General features: G+C 33.8%; 1 protein-coding gene and 1 long non-coding RNA gene across 3 annotated transcripts; one reads left to right on the top strand and one right to left on the bottom strand.

The window, feature by feature from the left end:
• The first annotated feature begins 34 nt into the window (after window positions 1-34).
• Window positions 35-22794, top strand: LOC106056488 (uncharacterized). 2 transcript variants are annotated; one of them, XM_056012808.1, is made up of 8 exons: window positions 73-227; window positions 5291-5465; window positions 8592-8842; window positions 11217-11336; window positions 11719-11886; window positions 13418-13510; window positions 18132-18191; window positions 19321-22794. In XM_056012808.1, exons 3-8 carry the CDS (start codon window positions 8609-8611, stop codon window positions 21679-21681), a joined length of 3036 nt encoding a protein of 1011 aa, XP_055868783.1. In that variant the 5' UTR covers window positions 73-227; window positions 5291-5465; window positions 8592-8608; the 3' UTR covers window positions 21682-22794. The 2 variants fall into 2 exon arrangements, with proteins under 2 accessions (XP_055868782.1, XP_055868783.1); XM_056012807.1 differs by lacking the exon at window positions 5291-5465 and having other exon boundaries at window positions 35-227.
• Window positions 15133-18141, bottom strand: LOC106056489 (uncharacterized). The gene is made up of 4 exons (XR_008775060.1): window positions 17676-18141; window positions 16918-17012; window positions 16273-16348; window positions 15133-15520 (listed from the first exon to the last, which is right to left on the bottom strand). It is a non-coding gene; the product is annotated as an uncharacterized LOC106056489 (long non-coding RNA).
• Window positions 22795-24256: the final 1462 nt, after the last annotated feature.

Below are 24256 nucleotides of genomic sequence, written 5' to 3'. Positions count from 1 at the left end.
TTGGCTTATATTTCTATATGGACCAATCATTTCAGCTGTTACTATACGTAAACGTAAAGGTAAATCTAAGATGGCGGTATGGTGCCGTTAACCCTTTGTTAAAATGTTTTAAGAATGCATATAATTATTAATCTTTTTACCCCCCTAAAACTAAAAGAAGCCAATATTCACTGTTTAGTTGATTGTTATGGAAAGTGGAGACCAATATGGGCCTGCGTTGCCACCAGGTAATTATGCGTCGTCGTAAGATTACTGTGTTATGGGTCATGGAAAGCGTCAGTTGCTCTGTAACTGTAAGGGAACACACTGAGTCTGACTGACTGCGGGGGTGCACGAAATCAGAAATTTGCTATACATTCTATGCTATACTAGATCTAGATCTATATTAACTATTTAGAGACATCTAGTCTAGAAAATCTAGATCTAATTCTAATGTTTTCCTAAGTCCGCTTAAGATTATCCCTAGTGAGTCAAGTGACTACTTAAGACTTAATTTAAAGGGAAACTCCGATAGTTTTTCAAATTTTAGTTATTGACATATTTAAATTCTGCGTAAAAAGTTGTAATAGTAAACATTATATCATTTTTTATTTAAATGCTCAGAAAATTTTATATTTAATAAATTAGACCGAAAATTCTTCACGCCCCCCCAAAAACGGGGTTCTGCGAGATGTTTTTAGTTTTTAAAAACGTGACGTCACAAGGGTGCTGGCTAAATTTAGATCTAGACTCTAGACCTATATAACCGATAAACTCTCTAGTCTAGATCTAGACCTATCGGATCGCATTTATTGTTACGCTTCACAGCTAGATGTATTCTCCACGTTGATTTATAATCGGTCTTTGTTTATAAATAATATTCTAGATCTAAACCTCTATTTCTACTTGAAGAAAATGAAATACTGTTCTTCAGCTTGTTGCAGTAGTTCCAATCACAAAGATAAAATCAGCAAGTATGCTGACACAGAAATTAGTGTCTCTTTTCATGTTTCCAAGAGATGAAGTTTTAAAGGGAAAATGGGAAAAATTTATTCGTCTGAAGAGCAAATATTTTACAAAGGCATTAGCTAATTCCTGTTTATGCTCAAACCATTTTGAGAGAAGCTGTTTTAGCAACTTTATTGCTGTGGAGATGGGATTTGAAAATAAAATGAAGCTAATACCAGGTGCAGTACCAACAATACATTGGATTGGAAAAAAACAATTTTTCGTTACTACATCATTAAATTACTTTAAAAGAACTTTCTAATGGTGTATAAATTATGACTGTATGTTTAACATTAAGAAAGTTATGATCTTTTTTGTGCCGTTTTGACCTAACATTGGTTGACATGGAAAAAGTGAGAGTGAGAGCTTGTCGCTGGCTCAGCCGGCGAGACACACCCCCAAGGTCAAAAGTTAAAAAGTTGGAATTGAGTTTCGTAGACGATAGATCTACTTATTAAAATAAGAAATTTAATAGTAGATCTAGTAGTATTCGTAGTAAATTTCAATGCAAAATATTTAAATAAATTTTTTTTTTTTTTTAAATTGTTAAAGATAAAAATGTTCTCCATCATCAAAAGTAATCGAATTCAATCTTTTTAGCAATGATATCTTTATATATAGTGAGCATAATCGATTTCAAACAAAGACCTATGTAGCAGTAAGGAAAACTCTTGTCTCAAGTTTTTATGTCATTTTTTGGACACCGGAAGTTCTGGAATTTCACCTCCCTAACTGTCACTAGACTTGAGTGTAGATAATTACAGACTGAGATTAAAAATGATTTTTATTGATGATCTAGAGTAATCTAGACTCTAGACCAGTGGTTCCCAAACTTTTTTGTCTCGTAGACCCCTTGCCATGTTTTCTGATTTTCGGTACACCCCTTGCTTAACTTATATTGCATTTTTGCACATTCATAAACTAATTTTTCAAAACTAATTTCTAACAGCAGTGTATAAATTAATTAATTTGCCTCTTGTATTATTGTACAAGTTTTCGCAAAGAGCAGTTTCTCGTGTTATTCTTGATCTTTCACATTTGGCTCAAATATTGGTCCTGCGGAGCTGTTTTCACTAACAGGAGAAGAGGCAAAGTTGAGTTACTTGCGCCTAAACCAGTATGCTTCGGGCAGGAGGAACTCATTAGCCTTGGCTTGCAGCCCACCTTGTAGAAGGCAAATAGAATTCAAACCTCTGCTGCTTTGCTATACACCCAAACATGGGAAAGGCTTCATGGGTCAGCCCTGGGGAAAAATATGGAGCTGAAGACCACTAGGTAGTTTGCAGCTTTAATGCTCATCCCACCGATGTGCCCTTGAACTGTAGTGTTACTAAAAGAAATTCGTTTCATAATATCAGATGAAGGTTTGTGTAAAACAGTTTTTAAAACTACTTCAATGTTTTATCTATAGTGTTTTTCCTATTTGACTATAGGTATAGAGATCTTGTGAGACGCTCACAAACCACCATCTTTTCTCTATGGTGTTGAAGAAAGATTTTGTGAGTCTATTCTGACATTTTTTTCTCACTTTTATCTTTTTATCAGGGTGGCATCGTCTCAAATAATGCTCCAGTTTAATTGATTTCATATGGTTATAAAAAGGCTCTTACTATAGACAACAGCTTATTTAACAAGGAAATAAATAATCAACGCTTTAAAATCAAGATTTCTTTTTGTTAAATATTAGTTACATGTAGACAAAATTAACTATTTAGATTAGTATTGTAATTAAATACAGCTATTTACTTTTGAATAATGAAATTAATATTTATAACTAAGGTACAAATCATTTATAAGTGTTTGAAATAGTTACATTAATGGGGTGTGAAAATTAAAGTCAAAGACCCCCATGAACATCTCATAGACCCCCAATTTACTTTTTCACATTCGTAGACCCCTTGGAAGTCTTCGTAGACCCCTGGGGGTCTATATAGACCACTTTGGGAATCACTGCTCTAGACTATAGATAGAGATCTAATAGAAATCCTCAGACATTAAAGACATCATTAAAATACTTTAAAAGAACTTTCAGTACCGAACACACTTTCCAATATAAGTTATGTTTAACAGTTAGAAAGTTATGATTTTTTTTTTGTGGCGTTTTGAGCTAACATTGGTTGACATGGAATAAGTAAGATGAGAGCGTCTTACTGGCTAAGCTGGAAGAGACACCCCCAGGTCAAAAGTTAAAAAATTGGAATCAAGTTTTGTAGACGAAATTAGAAATTTAATAGTAGATCTAGTATTAGTAGTAAATTTCTAGCTCACAAAGCTGATTTCTTTCATTTATATTTATGAACATTACTTGTTTAGAATGTAAATATTGAAGGAATTAAATAAATTATCAGATCTTGAGCTTCAAGAAATGTCAGAGGGGTGTGGACAAAATGTAGTTGATGGTAGAAAATAACAAAATATTTAAAAAGTGGGATCAAAATCATCTGAAACAATTTTTTTTTCAAATGCGCTTTCAAATTTGTGCGCATATGTTTAATACACAAAAACTATTTGAATGTATCCAGAATATTAGGCCTTACATAACCTGAAGTGGTTTTATGTCTATGACGAAATTTCGTTATCAAAAACTGTAAATCCTATAGCCAACAATGCTAACCGTATTTTGAAGTTTTCGATATGGCGTGCATAAGATAGAACGATAAAACTTTGTAGAATTATAGCCAGGCATGATTTCTAGGGTGAAAAAAATATTAATGTTCGAAAAGAGGTATTTTTGATAATCAATTTAAAAAACATTTAACTTTTTATAAAAATCCTAATTAAGCATTAATTAGGCCATTGTCTAAAGTAATCAATAACACAACTTTAAAACTTCTCACATTTCATTCAAAAGTGTAATAAATTTTTAAGTGCAGCCTATGTAAAAAAAACAACATCAAAAGTGCAATCTCTAAATTATCCGTCGTTTTTTAAGTTTTTACTTCTGAACTTTCGGGGTTTTTTTTAGCTACATTAAATATTGTAGAGATCTTTGTATATAATATATAATTTATAATTATTATAAATAATAATCTAGATTATAATTATAAATAATAGATTCTATGTCACCATCTATAAATCCAGGCTACCTAGATCTAATCATTGTATTAAAGTTTAATCTAGTCCTGAAGTGATGGAAATAATGAAATTCTTGTGAATTTAGAAAACAATTTAGATCTACAAAAAGATTCTGTTCATTTAATTGAATAAGAATTGAGGTGGCATGAATGATTAAGTAAAGTAAATGCCTCTGTTTTGACCACTTGCAAGAACATCACTTTGGTTTCTTCGTATATTGCAAAAGTAGATCAGGTAACTCATCAACAGAAAAAATGGTAGTGCTCACCTTTACCTTTACCTATCCCTTAGTCTGTTGGACCGTTGGGGCACCAGGCAAGACTTTTTGACCTTCTTTCTCCATTCCTCCCTTTTTTTTGCTTTGTTTAGAACCTCTCTCAATTGCAGGCCCGTCCATCCTTTAATGTTGTCCTCCCATCGCTTTTTCTGTCTGCCTCTTCTCCTTTGCCTGGCACTGTTCCCTGAAGGAAGGTCTTTGCGAGCCCCATAGATCTTGTAATGTGGCCATAGGTTTTAAGCTTTCGTCTTTTTACAATAGCAAGTCATCATGGGCTCCGATCGCTGCAGTAACCCTGTCTCTGATCTCTTGGTTTGTGATGCGGTCTTTGAATGTGATGCCTAGGATCCTTCTGTAGCATCTCAATTCCATTACTAGGATCCTCCTCTCTTGCTCTGCATTCAACGTCCATGACTCGCAAGCATATAAAAATGTGGCCATGACCAGGGAGCGCATCAGTCTGATTTTGGTGCCGAGGGCTAAGCCCTTGCCTTATTTTAAGTTTTGAAAGGGCTGCTGTGGGTTGTGCTATTCGGGCCAATAGTTCGGGTTTTGTTCCCTCATCTGAGACAATAGCTCCGAGGTATTTGAAGCTCTTAATACTAGTTAGCTTTTCACCTCCAATACTGATGCCTCTTTTAAAGCCCTGATGGCTATTGGCCATAATTTGTTTTTTTTCTGCATTTATTTGCATGCCATATGCTGCTAACCTAATGTCCATTAATACAAAAGATTTCCCTGGACACCTTTATAATGAAAATTAAAAGTAGAATGATTGATATGGCTAACTTAATACAACCTTTCATCACAGCAAAGAGGTATATATATATATATATATATATATATATATATATATATATATATATATATATATATATATATATATATATATATATACACTCATTGCATGCAAGACACAACCAATTTTAAAAAATCTGCTTTTTCTGAAAGAATCTAGCTAGAGCCACAGTGCAGAGAACAACATGGAATTGTGCCAATGAGTACTTGGGTGGAGCTTAGTGAAAGCATTTAGCATGCAGCCCAAATAGGCAACATCAGAGTAATGAACACGGGAATCAAAAGGCTCTTGGACCCTCTCAAAACAAGTTAACACCTCTTAAATTAGGTACTTCAATAAAAAATGTTTACAATGCAATGTTAGAGCTTGAGAAATGCTTTCCAATGATTCCCATTTTATTTTGAGGAAAGTTATTGCAGTTTTAGTCATCAAAAAGTAGGCCTTTTAAACCAAAAAAATATGTGACCGAAAAAACTGACAGATGAACTATAATTGACTGCATTATAAAAAGTCTTGAAGATATAATATGGGGTTGAAACTTCTCATTCTTTTTCATTAACGTGTATTCTGTTTAAATTTATTTTAAAAACAAGACTCAACGATAAAGTCTTCGAAAGAAAAAAAATTAAAATCAACAAACGCATTTGACAAGCAATAAAACTTTATGCGATTTTGTCTTCATATAAGCTGAAACATTATAATTAAAACAAATCTGAGATCTCTGTGATGTGCTTTATTTTGTTAAAATTATAATTATAGTATGTTAAAATATATTTCTTTATGCATCAGATAATTTTTATAAATTGTAAATGGAAATAACACTGCGCAGAAAAATATTTGTATTTAATGACCATTCTTTTCATAAGTTTCTCAAAAAACAGTTTAAAACTTTTTGTACTTCACTGGCAAGTAATCATTTTAAAATGCCTGAATTTGAATGCTTTATAAATTATATTATAAATGAAAAATTGCTTGCCTTGGACAATAAAAAAAAAGAAAAGAGAAACATTACGATTTTCTAAAAGACTTAAAAAGATTTTTTTGCTTGAATTTTTGTGCAGTAATAGCTCATCATTTTAAAAATATAATATATTCATTTATTAACAATTAATTTATGTGTATATATGTAGAAAAAAACAATATATGAGGAAAAATAACTAATAAATAGTTGATTCGACTGACCTAAAAATTTGAAACAAGTTTTAATATTTAAAGTTATTTTTTTTTTAATATTTATTTACTTGAAAATTTGCACATTCAAAATTCATAATAAATACACAATTACTCTCCATAGCCTAGCAGTTAAACCTTATAAAAGCTATTAAAATGACAAATTCTTATAATATGTGCTTCAAAAAATAGGACAGGATATACAAAAAAATTACCATTACCAGTAAATCACAGCCTTGGTTGTTACCAAAAAATAGATTTACCCATCAACTTTGAAAATGAATATCTAAAGAGTGCACCAAGCTACAAAGTTCAAACTTAGCACACAGATATAGATTAACATGCTAAATTCAATAGAATTAGTGAGATTGTTGTAATTTTGAACACTTTTATTTTATATAAAGAAAATATTTTGACCCTTTTTTGTCTTTGTTAATTGTAATATCTATAAAGTGAGCTAACTAAATTTAATGACATTTGAAAAAGACACATTTCTAAATATGATCAGTTATTGTACCAAACAGCATTGCTGTATCTTTTATAGGAAAAAAATGTTTAACATGTCAACTTTCTCATAAACTTTGTTAAAAAGAAAAATTTGACAGATTGACTTCAAATAAGCAATTTTTAAGCAAATAAAAATTATCTCTCATATATCTTATGTTTAGAAAAGGAATCATAATTTGAACTGAAATCAAATACAATGAGCTAAAATTTTGATGGGCATAACCATCCCTCCAAAAAAGTCTTCCATGCTGACACACATTTTAGGCATTTTTTGGCAGATAAAATAAATGGATCTTGGTCAGTTTATCGAAGTACCTACTTCAATCACAGACAAACAAACAAATGGTTTGAACACTACTCTGAGTTCTGTGCATCATTAAGCTCTGCCTCAGCCCTGGATGCTATCAGTTACCTGCACACAATGACTGATTTAAGAAGAACTCAACAGAGCCATAGACAAGATGGCTGATAGCAAAACCTCTGGCTGCTATGGCCGCTTCAAGATCTACTGAAATGTTGCAAACTGCATTAAATCAACCAATAAATGAACTGCTCTGCAAATGTTGACAAGAAGGTGCTGTGCCATAGAATCTGTGGGATGCGATGATTGTCACCTTTTATAAGAGCAAAGTGAAAGAAGCGACTGCAACAAATACAGGGAAACTTCCCTCCTAAGCATTGTACTCCTCAATCATGGTATTTGCCTAAGTGATATTATCTAGGCTACAAAAAAAACTAACGGATGGATTTTCCCCAGAATTCCAATGTGGCTTTCTGTCTTGAAGATCCACAATCGACATATTTTTCTTTGATAGCTGCAGGAAAATGCAGATATTAAAGAATGCTCTTCTGAGTATTGTATTAATTGATCTGCTTAAAGCATTCAATCTAGTCAGCAGAGATGGCTTCTTTAAAATTTGGCATAAAATATGCTGTCCACGCAATCTGCCAAAAGTAATTCTTCTTGTTCTCTGACATTTTCTTTTAATGTGCATTTGTATGATTCTACATTCACACTCACCTACGCTTCACACCAATCGTAGCAAAAAAATAAACCTAAATATTAGCCTATTTAACAGTCTGCAGTAGAAAATTTTGTTATTCAAAAATAGCCAGAGCACTACTATCTATTCACAAGAAATGAAAAAAAAAACGCCAACATGCTCAAACTGTAACTTTAAAGGACTCTATGCATCAAAAAGCAAAACCAGACATAGAATGCAGTTACTGTTATGTAGAGATCACTACGCAAATGAGTGCAGGAAAGACATTTATAACACAAGAGACAAATCAAATGAAAAATAAATATAGAGATACCAGCCACAAAAAAAAATTAAAATAAATACCTAAAAATAGCTTCAATATCACTCTCTTATAAGCAATTAAAAACTTTCATGAACAAAATAATCGTCTTCCTCCTTCTCATTTTTATATTGGAGCATTCAGATAACTAGACCAAAAAATGAGATGCACAGTGGTTTCCAAATTAGGGTGCTCTCCATATAGTTTTCTTTCTATCAGGGTGTTTTGGGGCCAGTGTCTTGTACTGGCCTCTTGTTAAAGAGAGCAGTTTTGGAGAACATGGTCAGCCTTCTCTGGTGACACTCCACATGGGCAGATATCTTTGGTTCCAATTTTGAGCTGCTGTTACATATATTGTCTCATAGTACATTATTAGATGCAAGTGTTCTTGTTCTTTAAGCTATTTGTTTGTTAATTTAGACAATTCTGACAATGACAAAATGGACAATTTTTTTTTTTTTTTATTCTCTGTAGATCTTCTCTGTAAAGGTATGGTTGTAACAAGCAAATCTAGAAAGAGTGCAGCAAAGAGTTCGTCCAAGAGAAAGGGCAGGGTAGTCGGTCCCACCCTTCCACCTGGTATGCAGAAATCTTCTGACAGTGATGACAATAGTGATGAGGGTCAGCTGACTGTCAAAATGGATTCTGAATTGTCCCCAACATATGTTGTTCATGATGACGACGATGATGATGACGATGAAGATGATGATGATGGAGACAACCAGGTATGCTAGTAAATAAAGTATTTACACAGCTATAGGATCTTTGGTATAAGTCATTGTTTTTTTCGGGATACACATCCTATATATATTATTTTTCTAGATTTACACGTAGCCCTAAAAAGTTTTTATTTTCTGTAAATCATGCTTAGGCACTCAACTAGTCGCAGCATGCCTGTTTAGAAAAGCCAGGGGGTTTTGTGTTTTATTTAGATTTCTTGATTTTAAAGTTAATGGGTAGTTATAATTATAGAACTAATGTGAGCCATGGCAAAAAAAATATATATCTTTCAGTGATTGGAATTTTCAACTGATCCACTTTTTAAACAAAAAAAAAAGCCTACATTTTTTTTCAATTTTTTTTTTTTTTTTATGAAATAAAATCTGATTTTATTATTTTCCATTTTCTGAAGAATGCGAAATAAGTTTGTTTTTTTTTAACATGAGCACATCCGTTCTATTGACCCAGTTAAAGTTCTATTTTTAACAAAACCTCGTTTTATCTAATCTGGATCTAGAATCTAGAGTATTTGAATCATTCTAGATAGATCTATTCTAGATAAGTTATCTAGATTCTTTAATTTGAATACTTTTGATCTAGATTATCTAGATCTAGAGTGTCTAGACTTCAATGGCTGCTCAAAATCATTGTGCCTGGCCGCTATCTTAGTAGACTTGTATGCACTATGCCTATGGCCTATGCGCTTTTTGCCCTGTTGTTATGATGGCCCCTAGATTTTTCTAATTTGAACCCTGCCTTCCAAAAAGATGATAATGTCCTACTGCCTTCTAGATCTCTATCTAGATTATCTAGGCCTACTTTACATTACTATAGTATAGTGCGTTACTGAGTATAGTAGTGACATAGTCTTATAAAATAGATTGGCTCTAGAGAAATAGATCTAAGTTAGTAGATTGCCTATTGATCAAGAGTTCTAATCTAAATTACTGATCAAGAAGCTATCTACTGAGAGATTTTGAGTAGATAAAACTGGAGATTAAAAGCCTAGAAAATCTAGGTCTAGTCCTAGATTTTATTGACAATGAATGATACCATTTAATGGTCACAAATCACAAAACAAAATTTATGGATTAAGCTTAGCACCTATGGAGGCTACAGCTAGAATTTAGATCTAGATTACAATTTTTTAAAACTATTTCTATTTATAGTAATAGGCTTTTACTTAGACATACAGATCTAGATCTAATAGTGAGTAATATATTATAAATATTAAAGTTTTTTCTATATATCTAACTAATAACTAATCATTACTAATGCTTTAAAAGCCCAGTGTGGTAGTGCCAGAGTTCTAGAGATCCACTTCTTGTAAACAACTTGTATGTGCATGAAAAAGAGTCACAAAAGGAAGCTTCAAATGGCAGTTTTATTGCTAAACATTCTCTTCCTCTAAACCCTAAGCATTGCTCCTCATCTGATTGTTCTTGCTTATCTTGCTTCATCAGCTTTTTCTCAATTGCTTTTCAAAGCATTTTTTGGTGGACTTAATGTACAAAATTTAATATCCACTGAAACAAACAGAAGTGTAGCTCATACTTTTGAAGTATTTCCAAAACTCAAGCATATTTTGATTTTCAAACATTAATTCTTTATAGTTGTTTGAGAGAGAAGTTGTGACCATACCATTTAAGCGATTATCTAATATAGAATGCTCAGACTGCCTGGACCCAGATATTAATCATCTGCAGAAAGCTTTTGCCTCTCAACTTTATGTACAAACAATAGTGCCTTGTATGCATTTTGTGTGCAGTAAAGCTTATGCAGTGTAATTATTATGTAATACAACATTATTTAAAGAAAATATTAAATATAATTAATTCTACATAATTTTTAAAAATTCAGCAAATTCTTTTTTTAAGTTGTTGCAACCGGCCAGTTAAAAGACACGGGTGTACAAAAATTTCCTAAAATTTCTTTCAAAGTCTGTTCCCATCACTGTCTCTGCCTAATGAAAATACAAAGCCTTAAGTGATACATCCTAAATATTTAGATTTGAAAGATAGAACACTACTTTGATGAGCCTCAAGCAATAGACTAAGTCAAAAGCTCAAATTGTGCTGTTTTCTACAAAAGTATAGTTGAAGTGCATGGTCCAGCAACATTTATATTGGTTAAAATAAGTTTAATAAGAAGAATAGGAATGTTTGGTGGAAAATAAATGTTGCTGGAATTGGTGCAACAGTTTTGTCAGCTTGTGTTGAACTCGAGTAAAATTCTCACAAACTTTTCTAAAGGTGGGTCAGCACCTGTGACAAAAAATTGTGTGTCTCCTAAAGCTGACATGTTGCTGTATATTGCACTAATTATTTCAACAGAATCAGCTGATACTTTGCTAACCTTAAGTTTTTCAATTCAACACAGGGAAGGGGAAATATTGGTCCAATGCCATCTGAAATGAATCAAGATGGCGAAGAGGTGGTCCAGGCTGCTGAAGAGTTTGAGAGACGATCAAAAAGAATGAAAGATAAACTTACAGTCAAAGTGAGTTGTTGTTGTTTTTTTTTTTTTTTGTAATCCACTGTTATTACAATTTCCTGTCATAGTAAGTTTGTGCTACAGTTTCCTAGCGCTAAAAAGTGTTTCTATAGTTGTTCTAAAATAATATTTTAAATGATATGAAATGTAAAATGGTGCTTTAAACAAAAATGCAAATATTGAAACATTATTCCATTTTGAGAAAATGTAATTAAAAGCCGAAATTCCGTTGTTCAAAATAGAAAAACAAAAAATGATTGAATTCTAATTAATGAAATTAAAAGATGATTCAAATGATTTTTTTATGTCATTAATTTTTAAGTAGGCTTTATAAATAATGGATAGTTATTCCTTGTTATCATGAGTTGCTGTTACAATTTATTACTAGGCTGAAGCTGAAGAAGGTCCTTGTAAAAGGGAGGAGTGGATGACAGAGCTTCCCCCAGAAATGGGGAAAAATTTTGGTCTGCAGACACGTCAGTTTAGTAAAAATGCTGGGGCCCCTGAAGACAAAGACAGATCTGCTTGGACAGAAACTCCTATTAAAAAAGAAAAGGTAAATTCTTAAATGAAGGGCATATCGCTGCTAATAAGTTTTATAGAGCTTACATTTTGTCAGACCTCAATATCAAAGCTCTCATGACTGCTAAGATATTGAATTACATAACAATAGCTTTCTTTAAAATCAGTTAGGAAATATGTTTGGCTATAGTGTCTTACACATAACAAACAATACATTATTAGAGCAAACAATGTTTATGATAGCACACAAATATACGTTCATACCACAGTTTCTCTTATTTAAATGCTCAAGAAACAAAAGTCACTTTGTCTATTTGTTTTTGTGATGGTAAAATGTTTAATTCCTGAATCAGAGGGTGTATCTTTTTATGTTTAAATCTTTTATATATATATATATATCTTTCTTATCCTGAATCACTTTGCACTCAATTTTTAGAAGCCCCCGAAAGGGGAAAAGACGCTATTAATTTTGTGTGAAATGTTTGTCTGTACGTCCATCCATCCCGTTTAGATCTTGTAAACTAGAAAAGATAGTGAAAATCCCAACGGCTACTTTTTTCTTTTCTGAAAGCAAAAAATCTAATTTTTTAAATGAGTTATGCAAGCAGTTTTTTTTTCCATAAAAATACACCACTTTTACAACTATTCACTATTAATAGTAACAAACACGGGAGGCTATTAGATGAGGTGACTATTGGCCATATTTTTAACACATTTATTCAAACAGTTGTTTTTTTGTCAAAATTTTTTTTTTACATTTGTATTGTTAATTTATGTAAGTTCTGTTGTACTAAGTACTATATTTACACACACAAAAAAAAATGTTTACAATTTTTTTAAAGAGAAAAAAGATTAAAAATCTATTTAGTATGCATATATGTTGGGCATAATTTAAAACAACAATTAATTAGTAGTTTTTCATATTATCGCATGAACTGCAGTGCAATATTGCCACTATAGAACACTTGACCAAAGGAAAAAAAGAATCTTATTTATATTTATATAAAGAGTCATTATTTTAATTAAGGGAGTCTCTGGTGTTCATAAGTCTTAGTTGAATCACAGTCACATCTATTTCAAAACTTAATTTGTCCAATTTTTAATGCATTTAAAACTGCTGTCATAAGTATGGGTTGGAAATTGTCAAGATTCTCTTAATGTATTAACTGTACTTTTCATTGTAGACAATTAATGAAGAAACACATTAACTTGTATCTCTGTGTCTACTAGAGAACATGTATTGTTTGTTTGTTTTATTTTTTTTTAATAGTTGGAGCTTAATTTGATATAATTAAATGGTTCTGAGCAATACTAAAAATCACCTTGTCTTCTTGATAAGCTCAAGAGAAAATGCCAGTGCATAATTTTAATGAACTAGCTTCTTAAAAAATCTTTGAATTGCTGTTAATCTATATCAATTTTGTGACAGTTTCGTTTTTAAAAATCAGAATGTCTTTATTAATAAGAATGTATCAAGCCTTTAAACACTTCCTTACACAAATACAAGAAAGAAATCCTTAGCTATAACAAGAAATGTAACATTCTTTTCTGCTTATTTCTTCTAGGATAACGGTAAAGGAAAGAAGCGCAAGAGAGAAGATGACAAAGTCACAATGGCAAGGGATGATCAGATGCAGCAGCAGGTTGATGAATACAATGTAAGTAAAATTCTATTTATGAGTGTAGTGTCTGCTGCTCAATGTTATATACCTTCCTGTAGCAGATTTTTCTGTGTTGTAGTGCATGATTTCAGGCATTCAGTTCACAGACACTAAAAAAACAAATGCAAGGGTTTCTAGCTTACTTGGTCATTTGTTTTTAAAGATAATATCAAACTAAAAATGCGATTGGAGTTTAAGAACTCAGTAAAAATTAACTAAAATATAAATAGTGTATTAAATTTAGTAAACAATTAAAACATGAGATATTTAAAAAAAAAAATGAAATAAATGTATTTTTGCTTCTTCTTGCACACCCTGTAACAAATATTATGTCCAATAGTTCTTCTGTGCTTTTTGTTGCTAGTCCATTCTGTAACAAGTTATTGCTTTTTTTTTTTTTTAAATGTGTGAGTCTTTGTTTATTTATTGTTGTTTTTTTGTGTGTATCTAGAGTGTTAACATAGTTTATTATTGTGAGCATGTTTTGGCAAGTCAATTCTTACAGAAAACTGTGCTGCCTTTTTTTCAACAGTTTTCCAGAAGCAGATTTTTTTTTAGATGTCTTAATTATTATGTGCATTAAAAACTCAGATCATCATAGTCTACATGTATAGCAAAATATTTTGATCATCTGATAAGAAAACAAGGTTACAAAAGACAGTTTGTGTGGAAACACAAACTCAAAATCGGCCCCCAAAAAGGTCCACCCAGGCAGGCTTCAATATTTTCAGAAAGAACATCCAAATGAAATTATATCAAAGACAAATGAGAGATAAGAATGGAGAAAGAAGGTTAACAGATCTTGTGTAGTGCCCCAACGGTCCTGCAGATCAAAGGATAGGTGTAAGTGAATGTAAAGTTAGATGTGAACCTGACCTAACTAGTTCCCCTTTTAGACCTTGTGGTCTATAGGGCAGATGATGTAAAGTTCATCTGTTTTTTTGGCCTACGGTTAGCGAGGGTGTCATGTAGCCAGCACAACGACCAACCGCCTATACTTTTCCCCAACTAATGTCAGGTACCCATTAGAGCTGAGTGGACTCAGAGGCACCCAAAGATTCCAAAGTTGAAAATCCCAGTCTTCACCAGGATTTGAACCCGGAACCCCATTTCGGAAGCCAAGCGCTTTACCGCTCAGCCACCGCGCCTCCCTTGGCCTAACTGATGTCTTATAATTGATCCAATCGTTTTGAAAAGGCTCAATCTCTTATTCGAATCCTCAAAAAAAAAAAAAAAAAAAATTCCGCAATAAAAAAAATGTTTATAAAAATGATGTTTATAAGATTACTATTCATTTTAAATTAGGTCTAACTTATAATGCATACTAATTAGCTTTTTCTCTTTAAAAAACTGCTTGCATAACTGATTTTAAAAATTAGATTTTTCGCTAGAAAAAAAAAGTAGCCGTTGCATTAGAACTTTGAATGGTCTAAAATATTGTGATGTCGGATTTTCAATATCTTTTCTAGTTTACGAGATCTAAACGGGACGGACAGACAGACATTTCGCACAAAACTAATAGTGTCTTTTCCCCTTTCGGGGGCAGCTAAAAATTTTATACAAATTTTAAGCAAACATTTAATTAAGAAATTATATTTTAAATGAAGCACCCCAATGAAAAATTTCCCAATTTGTTTTATTTTTAAACTTTTGAAATAAAAAGTGCAGTAACAGAATATTTAACTGTGTTGCATTCATACTGTCCTTTGTTCTTTCTTAGATGTAAATATTGATCTTCAGGTATTTCAGTTTCCACAATTTGTTTGCAGATTTCCCTCTTTTAGACAAACATCCAATTTTTTTAACAACCTGTTCAATTTTGAAAATAGTCTGCATCATGGAGCCAAGTGCACATTATACTGCTTATTATTGTCCGTATTTATGCAATTAGATTTTAAGTTTCTTTATGGTATGTTGTATATTGTACAGAGTTGTCCCAGCCTTGATTTAACACATATGATATGTGTTACCAAGTTTAAACCCTGAGCAGTGTCATTCTTTGCCATCCTTCAGATGTAAAAAAAAATGTTAAATAATTTTATTTTGGGGTGTATTTAAAAAGATGGGGGGAAAGCTGGGCTAATGAAACAATAACAAGGATGCTGTTTTGTTATTAGTACATCATCTAAATGATCTTGTTTTTTTTTCTGATGAACTAGCCACTACTACACTGTCAAAGAACTAACTGCCCATCATGCATGATTTGTTGAAGAACCCACCCTAGTATATGGGATGGATAATCTCATTTATGACTTGGCGTTAGCTATTTGGAATTCCCCTCAGCAGTTCCTCCTCTCCACTCAGATGATGTATCAGAAGGAACAACATTTTTTTTTAAATATCTAATGCTTCTCCCTAGTAGAACTCAGCAAAGCTATAGAAGATAGATGGATGCTGCCTCTGGCAGCATAGGTATGTCCCTAAAACTCCTGAAACAATGCAAAACTACATTAATCCAACCACAGCATGAACTGCTCAGCAGATGTTGGCAAAAACTTCAGAATACACTTTACATTGCTCATCCACCATGCATTTGGCTAATCCATTGAATGCTTGTACAACCATTTCAGATTTAATGGTCAGTTGGTGAATATTGCCAGGTTGAGGGCAAAAACAAAAAATAGAGCCACCATTGTGAACACATGCCACTGCAGCAGGAGGATTTCTAGTCATTAATGTCTCCCAGGCATGCAAAGATCATGGGCTAACTATAAGCAGGAAGAAAACAAATGTGAGGTGTCAACAGTTACAATACTGACCTCTTTTCTCATTGATGAATACAAGTTAATTGTTGTAGATGAATTCTGATAGCTGGGCTCCACAATGCAAGATGTCCTGTAGAGGAAGAGTAGATTAAAAAGTGCACAGGAAAGGCTGCTTCATCTTTTGCTAGACTCATAATAGTTTGGGAAAACCAAAAACTCGCCTCAAAATCTAAAATGGTTTACAATGTCTTGAGCACTCTATTGTACAGCAGTTGGTCATAGACTACTTGCACCAATCAAGAGTGTGAATTAAGTAAAATTCTCTGATGAATCCTGAAAATCACTATAACACTGAGATGCTCATTCTAATGGGTCTTCCTGGCATCTTCACAATCCTTCAACAATGCCCCTGCATTGATTATATGGAGGATGAATTATCCCTAAATTCATTCTCAATGGGCAAATTGTGATGGGCACAAGAAAAAGTGGTCTCCAATATGTTGAAGCAGTCAAACAGGATCATATAGCAGTGAACATCATGTTGAGGTTTTGGGATGACAGACCACGTTGTGAGAGATTTTGTTGAAGAAAGCTATGGACAGTGATAAAGATATGACCTTAGCTCTGAAAGTAAAGTAAGCCAAAAGTAAAAGTGAGTGGCTGGGTTCATCTACCATCAAAAGCTTGTGCCACCTTTACCTGCATTATGTAAACAGGAATGTCTTTCCAGGATAGTTCTTTACTCTCTATGTTATGAACCATAGTTGTTCTAGGACTGAAGGAAGCCACGAAAGCTATTTCCAAAAGAAAAAAAATAATTTTGTTTTCAAAAACTAAGAATGCACATTGCTGACATATATACACATTTTTCTAAACACAATTTAATGGTTAGTGGTTTGTTTTATTTACTAAAAGGTTTCATTGATATTTCACACACAAAAAATGTCAAAGCCTCTTGAGACATTTGGCCTAGGGAATGATTTCCAGAGGCCAGAAATTTACTATTCACCAACCTCTTTGTTTGACAACCCCCTCATCAACTAGTTTTTAAAAAAATCAGTTTTGCCTGATCACAGCACCTTGAACCATTGCTGGGTTTTTTTTTGCCCTTTATCTTTAAATTCCTTCTCTGAAGGTGCATGGAACAAGGGTTAGCTTTTCTTTCTTTCCTGCCAAATGCAATGTACTCTTTTTCCCCTTTGTGCCTCTCCATTTCCTTTTATGGAGGTTTCCTTGAGGGTGCCATGAAGAGGTTGGAAAAAGATTACATACACCAGATTGAATTGTTTCCTATAATTGTCTACATTTAGAAATGCAAAGTTCATGAAGGCCTTATTCAGACAGGGGACATTTGGTGTGAGCCGGGATCAATTATGCTTTGAATTTTCTAGGATTGTTTTTTTTTTTTATATTTAGTTCTTACCGGATTGTTGTTTTTTTTTTTATTTAGTTCTTACCTTCTATTAGAGCAGAAAATATTGAAACCTGTCTTTTTTTCTTTCCATTCATTAGCAAACAGCAGATTCTTTTTATAATCTTGTTTTTTTTTTTGTTTTTAGAACTGTAGTCTCGTGTGGTTTGTTTGTGGAAAAAAAAATTTTATAATGAATCTTTATAAGAGAATAGGAATTTTAGAATAAAGATTTTCAGGTCCTGGAATTCAGTAGTGTTATTACAATTATCCATTTTCAATAAATTGACACTCATTAAATACAGATTATATTTTGAAATAAAGATTACATTATCTGGTTATTTTGATAGCCTGTTGAATCCCTACACTAGCATTATAATAACCTCATCTGCTGCTTGAAAAAGAAAATTGATTTAGTTGAAGTAGTAATCAATAGAGATGAATCAGACTTAACAGACAATGAAATAAGTTGTTTTAAAAGTTGGATGTCATTTGTTTTCAGAAATCTAAACGTCCTGAGTCACTCATGGACATGCACTCAAAAAAACTGAAGAAGAAAAAGGTGAGTAGCCAACATGTTGCTCTGAAATTTCTGATATTGTTTTGGATGTTTAAATAGAAATAGTCCATATTTAGTAGTTCTATTTAAATTAATAATACAATAATAGCTTTAAAGTAAAAAGAAACCCTTAAATTAGCATATACAAAACCTGCAACAGAAAAGTGTGTATGCGTACTTGCGTTACTTATTATTTCTCTAGGTTGTAAACTGATATAATTTTTAAATGAAAATTAGTTGGCAGCATTAACTATTATTCTACATTCATTTATACCTTGTCCAACTAAAATTACTAAATACTGGCATGATGTTTCTAGTTGCAAACCTCTTGTTGATAATTACAATTTTATTTTATTTTTACATTCACCTGACTGTATATTTTTTGGTTAACACTAAAAGACACATTAGAATTGATTTTGTGAATATTTTTCATGAATAATTTTGCAAATGTTGTGCATTATTTGTGCATTCTCCCCACTTTTTATATGTGTGTGTTGTATAGATAATTGCTTTAAATGTTTCACCCTGTGGAGTTAAAAATGTGTTTGAGATGGTTTCTTTCCTTTCTCCTTCATGTCACTATTATATGTTCTTGTGCATATACATTTGTTGTAAAAATATTTGATTTCATTTATTTTTTTAAGAAATAAAACTGATTTTAGATAATACTTAATTATGTGTTGATTTCTAATATTTATATACAATAAAATATACATGTTTACAAAAATGCACCATTGTTTCTAGTTTTCATACTTACAGTCAAAATAAGGGCTAAATGAAATAAGAAAGAAAACAGCTATCCTAATTATTTATACTTATCATTAGCTGTTTTGTTTATTTAAATTGAATGAAACGAAACATTGAAACGAATCAGATGTGATAATGGTTTAATGTACTTGTCAATTATTTTGAGCATTTTTTTGTAATTTGTGTTGGAAGTTATGACTGTTGGTGCTATGTTGACCTGGCCAAGTTCAGAGAAGGTGAGCCAAAGTCACATAAAAACTTAATTTGTCTAGACAACAATGGTGCATTAATTGTTATTACATAAGCTATTAAAATATGAGATATTGCTTACAAATGCATTTGTTCTGCCAATACATAAAAAAAATTTTTATATTATCTTTGGCAGAACTCTGTTGCTGCAACAAGCACACCAGCTGACTCCACGCAGACAACTGCTCCAACAACCACTACTACTGCCCAGGCTCCACCAACCCAGCCTGTAGCTCAGAATCTTCAGCCTGCACCACAGCAGCCTCCGCAGCAGCACATACAGCAGTATTACCAGATAACTGATGACATTCGGGAATCACTGGACCTGCTCACAGAGCAAAAGAATACAGAGTTCTATGCTACTGAGTTCAATAATGGGGAATATAATGAGGCCAAACCATTGGCTGACCTTCTGATGAACCCGAACGTGGTGAGCTACAGTCAGGATGGTGTCACATTCTCCCAAGCTCAACCAGCCTTGAATAGCCAGATGATTGCTCAGGCTTATAGCCATGCCCAGCAGCTGGCTTCAACACCAACCTACAATCAAGTTATTTCTAGTACCAACACATACCAGCAGAGCATCCCTGCCCAGCTGGCAGGCAACATGAATGTGACTTTAGTGGCTGCCAATCAGGTGCAGGATAACTCTTCTGCAAACAACCCCCAACAGACTATTGAGGTCAATGGTCAGCAGGTTCAAGCTCAGGTTGCCACTCAAGCTCAAATCGCTAACCAGCAGGTCCAGAATTATGCTGAGGCTTATGCTGCTCAGGTTAGTGCAGAATCAGCTGTTGTCCAGCAAGGTGGTCAAGTGGTTACTTTTTCCTTGGCAGGTGGTCAGAACATGATCATAGCTTCACCCCATACACAGCAGGCAGGGCAGAATTATGTGATTCATTCTCATGGCGCCCATCATGGTCAGAATATTGTTATTGCTGCCCCAGGGCAGCAGGCCATGTCTGGGAATTTCATTGTCAAGACAGAGGTAGATGAAATGGGACACAATCTTGTTCTCACCCAGCAGAACTTACAGCAGGCTCTTGGCCAGAATGTTGTTTTGACACCAGATGGTCAGCTCACTACTGCAGGTGGAGAGAGTGTAGTTTTGACGACTGCTGATGGGCAGCAGAGGCACCAGCTTCAAGCCACAAGACAGATCCAGCCAAACCCTCAAGCACAGCAGCAGCATCTCTTAGCACAAGGGATCCCTCTCCAGGCTGGTGGGGGACACATTCCCCAAGTGTCGTTAGTCCTTCCCCAAGCAATGCACTCTCTTTTCGGCCCTCAGATTCAACAAGCCCCTGCTGCACAGATTACACCTCAGGCCTTCTTGCAGCTTGGCGCTAAGATTGACAAAATGACTAATATGATCAAAGATTCCCAAACCATTCTGTTTGATTTAAACAAGAGAGTTGAGAGAATAGAGAGTCACCTCTTTCCCCATCCAATTGCCATCTCATCTGTTCAAGCTGCAGTTAACAAAAACATTAAGCCAATGAATAAGCCCAAGCCTATCATCCCTGGAACGTCAATGGCACAGATGCCAAGCACTACCATCACCAATGCTGCAGTGACAAAAGCCAGCCTAAAAGCTGCCTTGTCTAACTACCTCACCATCTCTGAATATACTGCCACAGAGGAACTGAAGAGGAGTGACTCCAACTCTGATCTCTTCATCCCTGTTGGTACTGTCTCTATGGTGCCAGGCCAAGCAATGATGGAAGCACCTAGTCCTAGTGAAACACCAGAAACGGCTTCTAGCACAGTCCAGGAGCTGCCCAATGAGCAGGATATGATGCCTGTAGTTCTGGGCAATGCCCAAACTTCTGACATAAATGTCCCAATAGTGGATAGCCAGAGTGGAATAGCCGTCACTGTCTATGATGAAGGAAATGAGAACCAAAAGTTTGAGCTGGGCCCTGGCAGCAGTAAAGAACCTAATGCTCGATTCTCGAATACATCCTCTAACCCCAAAACTGTCATATTGGATCCTCGCTTCTGGGAAATTTTGGTTGAGGATTTTCAGAAGAATATGAGTTCAGACCAAATCATATCTGCCATGTCTTCAACTCGCAAACCTTTGGTTCGCAGCATCGGCACATCTGAAATCAGCATATGCTCTACAGTCCTCAAAGAAGCAGAGTCTGCTTGTCAAGGGCGTAGAGAGCGTTTGGCTAAAGAGCTTGTTTTTCGCATTTTCACCCTGGGTGAGGTGTACGACCGAAACGTTTCTGGTGTTTTCTACATTAACGGTAAGAAGATGGAAAACAAGAATAAAGCCCTGGACCCTGCCAAGATGGCAGCCATTCACTATCTGGTAATGAAGTACCCACCCAGTGTGGTAGATAACCCACGGCTGGAGAGGCTGGTGTGGAAAAACTGTGTGGACAGGATCAATGATGCCCTGAGGAGGATTTACAATTGGATCCACAAAATTGTGGATGTGAATAATATCATCGACAAGCTGCCAACTGATAGCATCATGATGCACTAATTTATGTGCAGACCCAAGCACAAGTACTTCTGAGTTAAATTACCTGATTTTAAACTTGTACCAAGATATATGCTCTGTGAAAACATTAATCAAACAGATCTTTAACTGGACAAGGAGGCTGACTTTAATATCTGACAATACATTTCATATAAAAACCCTCTGGATTTATTGTTTCAGATTTTAAAGTGTTTTTTTTTCTTTAATCAAACAACTTTGCATAATGACTAGAGCGAGTGCATGAGGTCTGCACACTTGCACTGCTCTGTTAGGATTCATTCAACTAAGTGTGTGAACTCATTTGGAGCAGCACTTCTTCTTATCTATTCCTGGATACTAATCTGGATACTTTTGGTTGTTGTCTACAACTTACTGTGCATTTATTGAATGACTTTTAAAAAAATATGTTGTGGTTTTTATTTGTGTTATTCCTATTCTCACCCTCTCCAATCCTGTGTATATTTATGTATAATTTGGTGTATTTGTTGTATGTGTGACTTTTGGTTATTGTAGAACAGACACTTGTTAGTTCTCTTGGTAAAAAAAAATGTTTTCATATTAAAGATGTATATATATATATATAAAGGACACATAAAGTTTAACTATTCTTTGATTGGAAAAAGCGACACCAACTAAAATTCTTTTATAGGTAAACATTTCAACTATTGTGGTAAAATTTGTTTGCTAGTTTTTTGTTTTTTTATTGTTGTTTTTTCCATTTATGTTACATATATGGTAAAAGCTCATTAGTAGATCCTACCTTAACACTTTTTATTCCTAATGCCCCAATGCTAAGCTTCTTTATATGTTAAAACCAAGTCTTTTTTTTTTTTGTCAGAATGATAATAGAACTTAAAGCTAATGCTATAGCTTCTCAATCTTACTAAAACATTACCTTCAGATTGCTAATAATTAGTAAATGATACATGTTAGCTGATTGCCATGCACAATCCCCATATAGAATGTTTTTTATATTTAATAAGAGCTATAATTGCCATAGGTACATTTGTAGAGTATAATATAAGATTTTTGTCATAGATTCAGAAAAAGCTTTAATTTAATAGTCTGGGAGTAGGCTATATACTTAGCTAAATAATAAACATTGCCTGTAGCAGGTCAATCTATCACCACTTAGTGGATTTCAGTTCTATTTATTTTTATTACTATACTTGTTTATAAGAAGAAAAAAAACATTGAAAATGTTTGCTTTTGAAAAAACAAAAAGTTCAGTTGATATGTGCACTTAGTTGATTGTTCAAAGAATACTAGTCGACCGGCGGCGTAGCATACACCGCTGTTTTGCAGGGCCGGCCTTAGGTCACTGCAACCTATGCGACCGCAGTGGGTCCCGCACTTTCATAGGACCTGAACTAATCCTTGGTGTATAAATTATTAAATGAAACCATTTTATAACTTATAACAGATTTCCCGCTGCCTCCTGTCGATTTACCAGGAGCTCCTGGAAATCTCCTGAAATTGCAAAATATAAGAAAAAGTCCTGGAAATCTCTGAAAATTTTTTAAATCATTAGAAAACTCATACAAATCTCCTGAAATATATAGTAAAAAATTGTCATTTTGGGATGTCATTCAATATGGAAAACGACAATCCTACGCGTTATAAGAAAAACAACATTATCTTGAATTTTGGAATCTTGTGAAAGAAGCTTCTCGTGCCTCAAACTAATGAAGAATTACTTGAGGTCAACAATTCTCGTGGATAGATTGAAACTTTTGGTTATTCTTGCTATTGAGCGTGATCTATGTAGGAAATAGAATTTTTATGATATACTGTATGACTTCGCTACACTCAAGGCTCGTAAAGTAATTCTACGTAGTAAAGAATGAATAAAATGCAAAGATGAATGTATTTTCTAATATAAACTCTTAATTTTCACTTATAATCCCTATCCCTTCCCAAACTGGGCCATGCGAATTCTGTTTCGCATAGGGCCCCACAATGGTTAAGTCTGGCCCTGCTATTTAGTGACGGGTGAATACAGAGTAGATTACTTGTTCTCCCCCCCCCCCCCTCTTTTTTCGCTGCTAAAACTACGTGGGGTAGAAATGAAAAAGAGTGATCTTTCCAGGACTTCTTGGTCACAACGGTTAAGTCCGGCCCTGCTATTTTGTGACGGGTGAATACTACTTGTTGTCCCCCCCCCCCCCCCTCTTTTTTTTTCGTAGGGTAACTCTAGTCCGACTTTTAGAAATAAAAGAGTGCATCTTTCCTTTACTTCTTGTCCAAACTCTTCAGCCATGAAGAGAATTATATACATAGATTGTTACCAATCTTTATTTCACCTTGTTCATTTGAAACTTCTGAAAAATGTCTGATTTTTCTTTACCCAGTAGCTCCTATTTCCTGTTGTTGAAATGTAATAGCTAACTCATAAGCAAACAGAGAGAATCAAATATAAATAAATTGTAATAAAAATTGAAATTTTGATCAATATGAAAAGTTACAAAAAGGCATATAAATATTTACTTTCAATACAATAGAACAGAAGCATAAACACTCTATCTCTATGAATGGCCATATAATTAGGAGGATTGGCTCTTTAAAATTTTTTGAAGAG

The sequence above is a fragment of the Biomphalaria glabrata genome, chromosome 15 (assembly GCF_947242115.1).
Source record: "Biomphalaria glabrata chromosome 15, xgBioGlab47.1, whole genome shotgun sequence".
Taxonomy (NCBI): Eukaryota; Metazoa; Mollusca; class Gastropoda; family Planorbidae; genus Biomphalaria; species Biomphalaria glabrata.
This window is presented reverse-complemented; position numbering and strand designations above follow the sequence as displayed.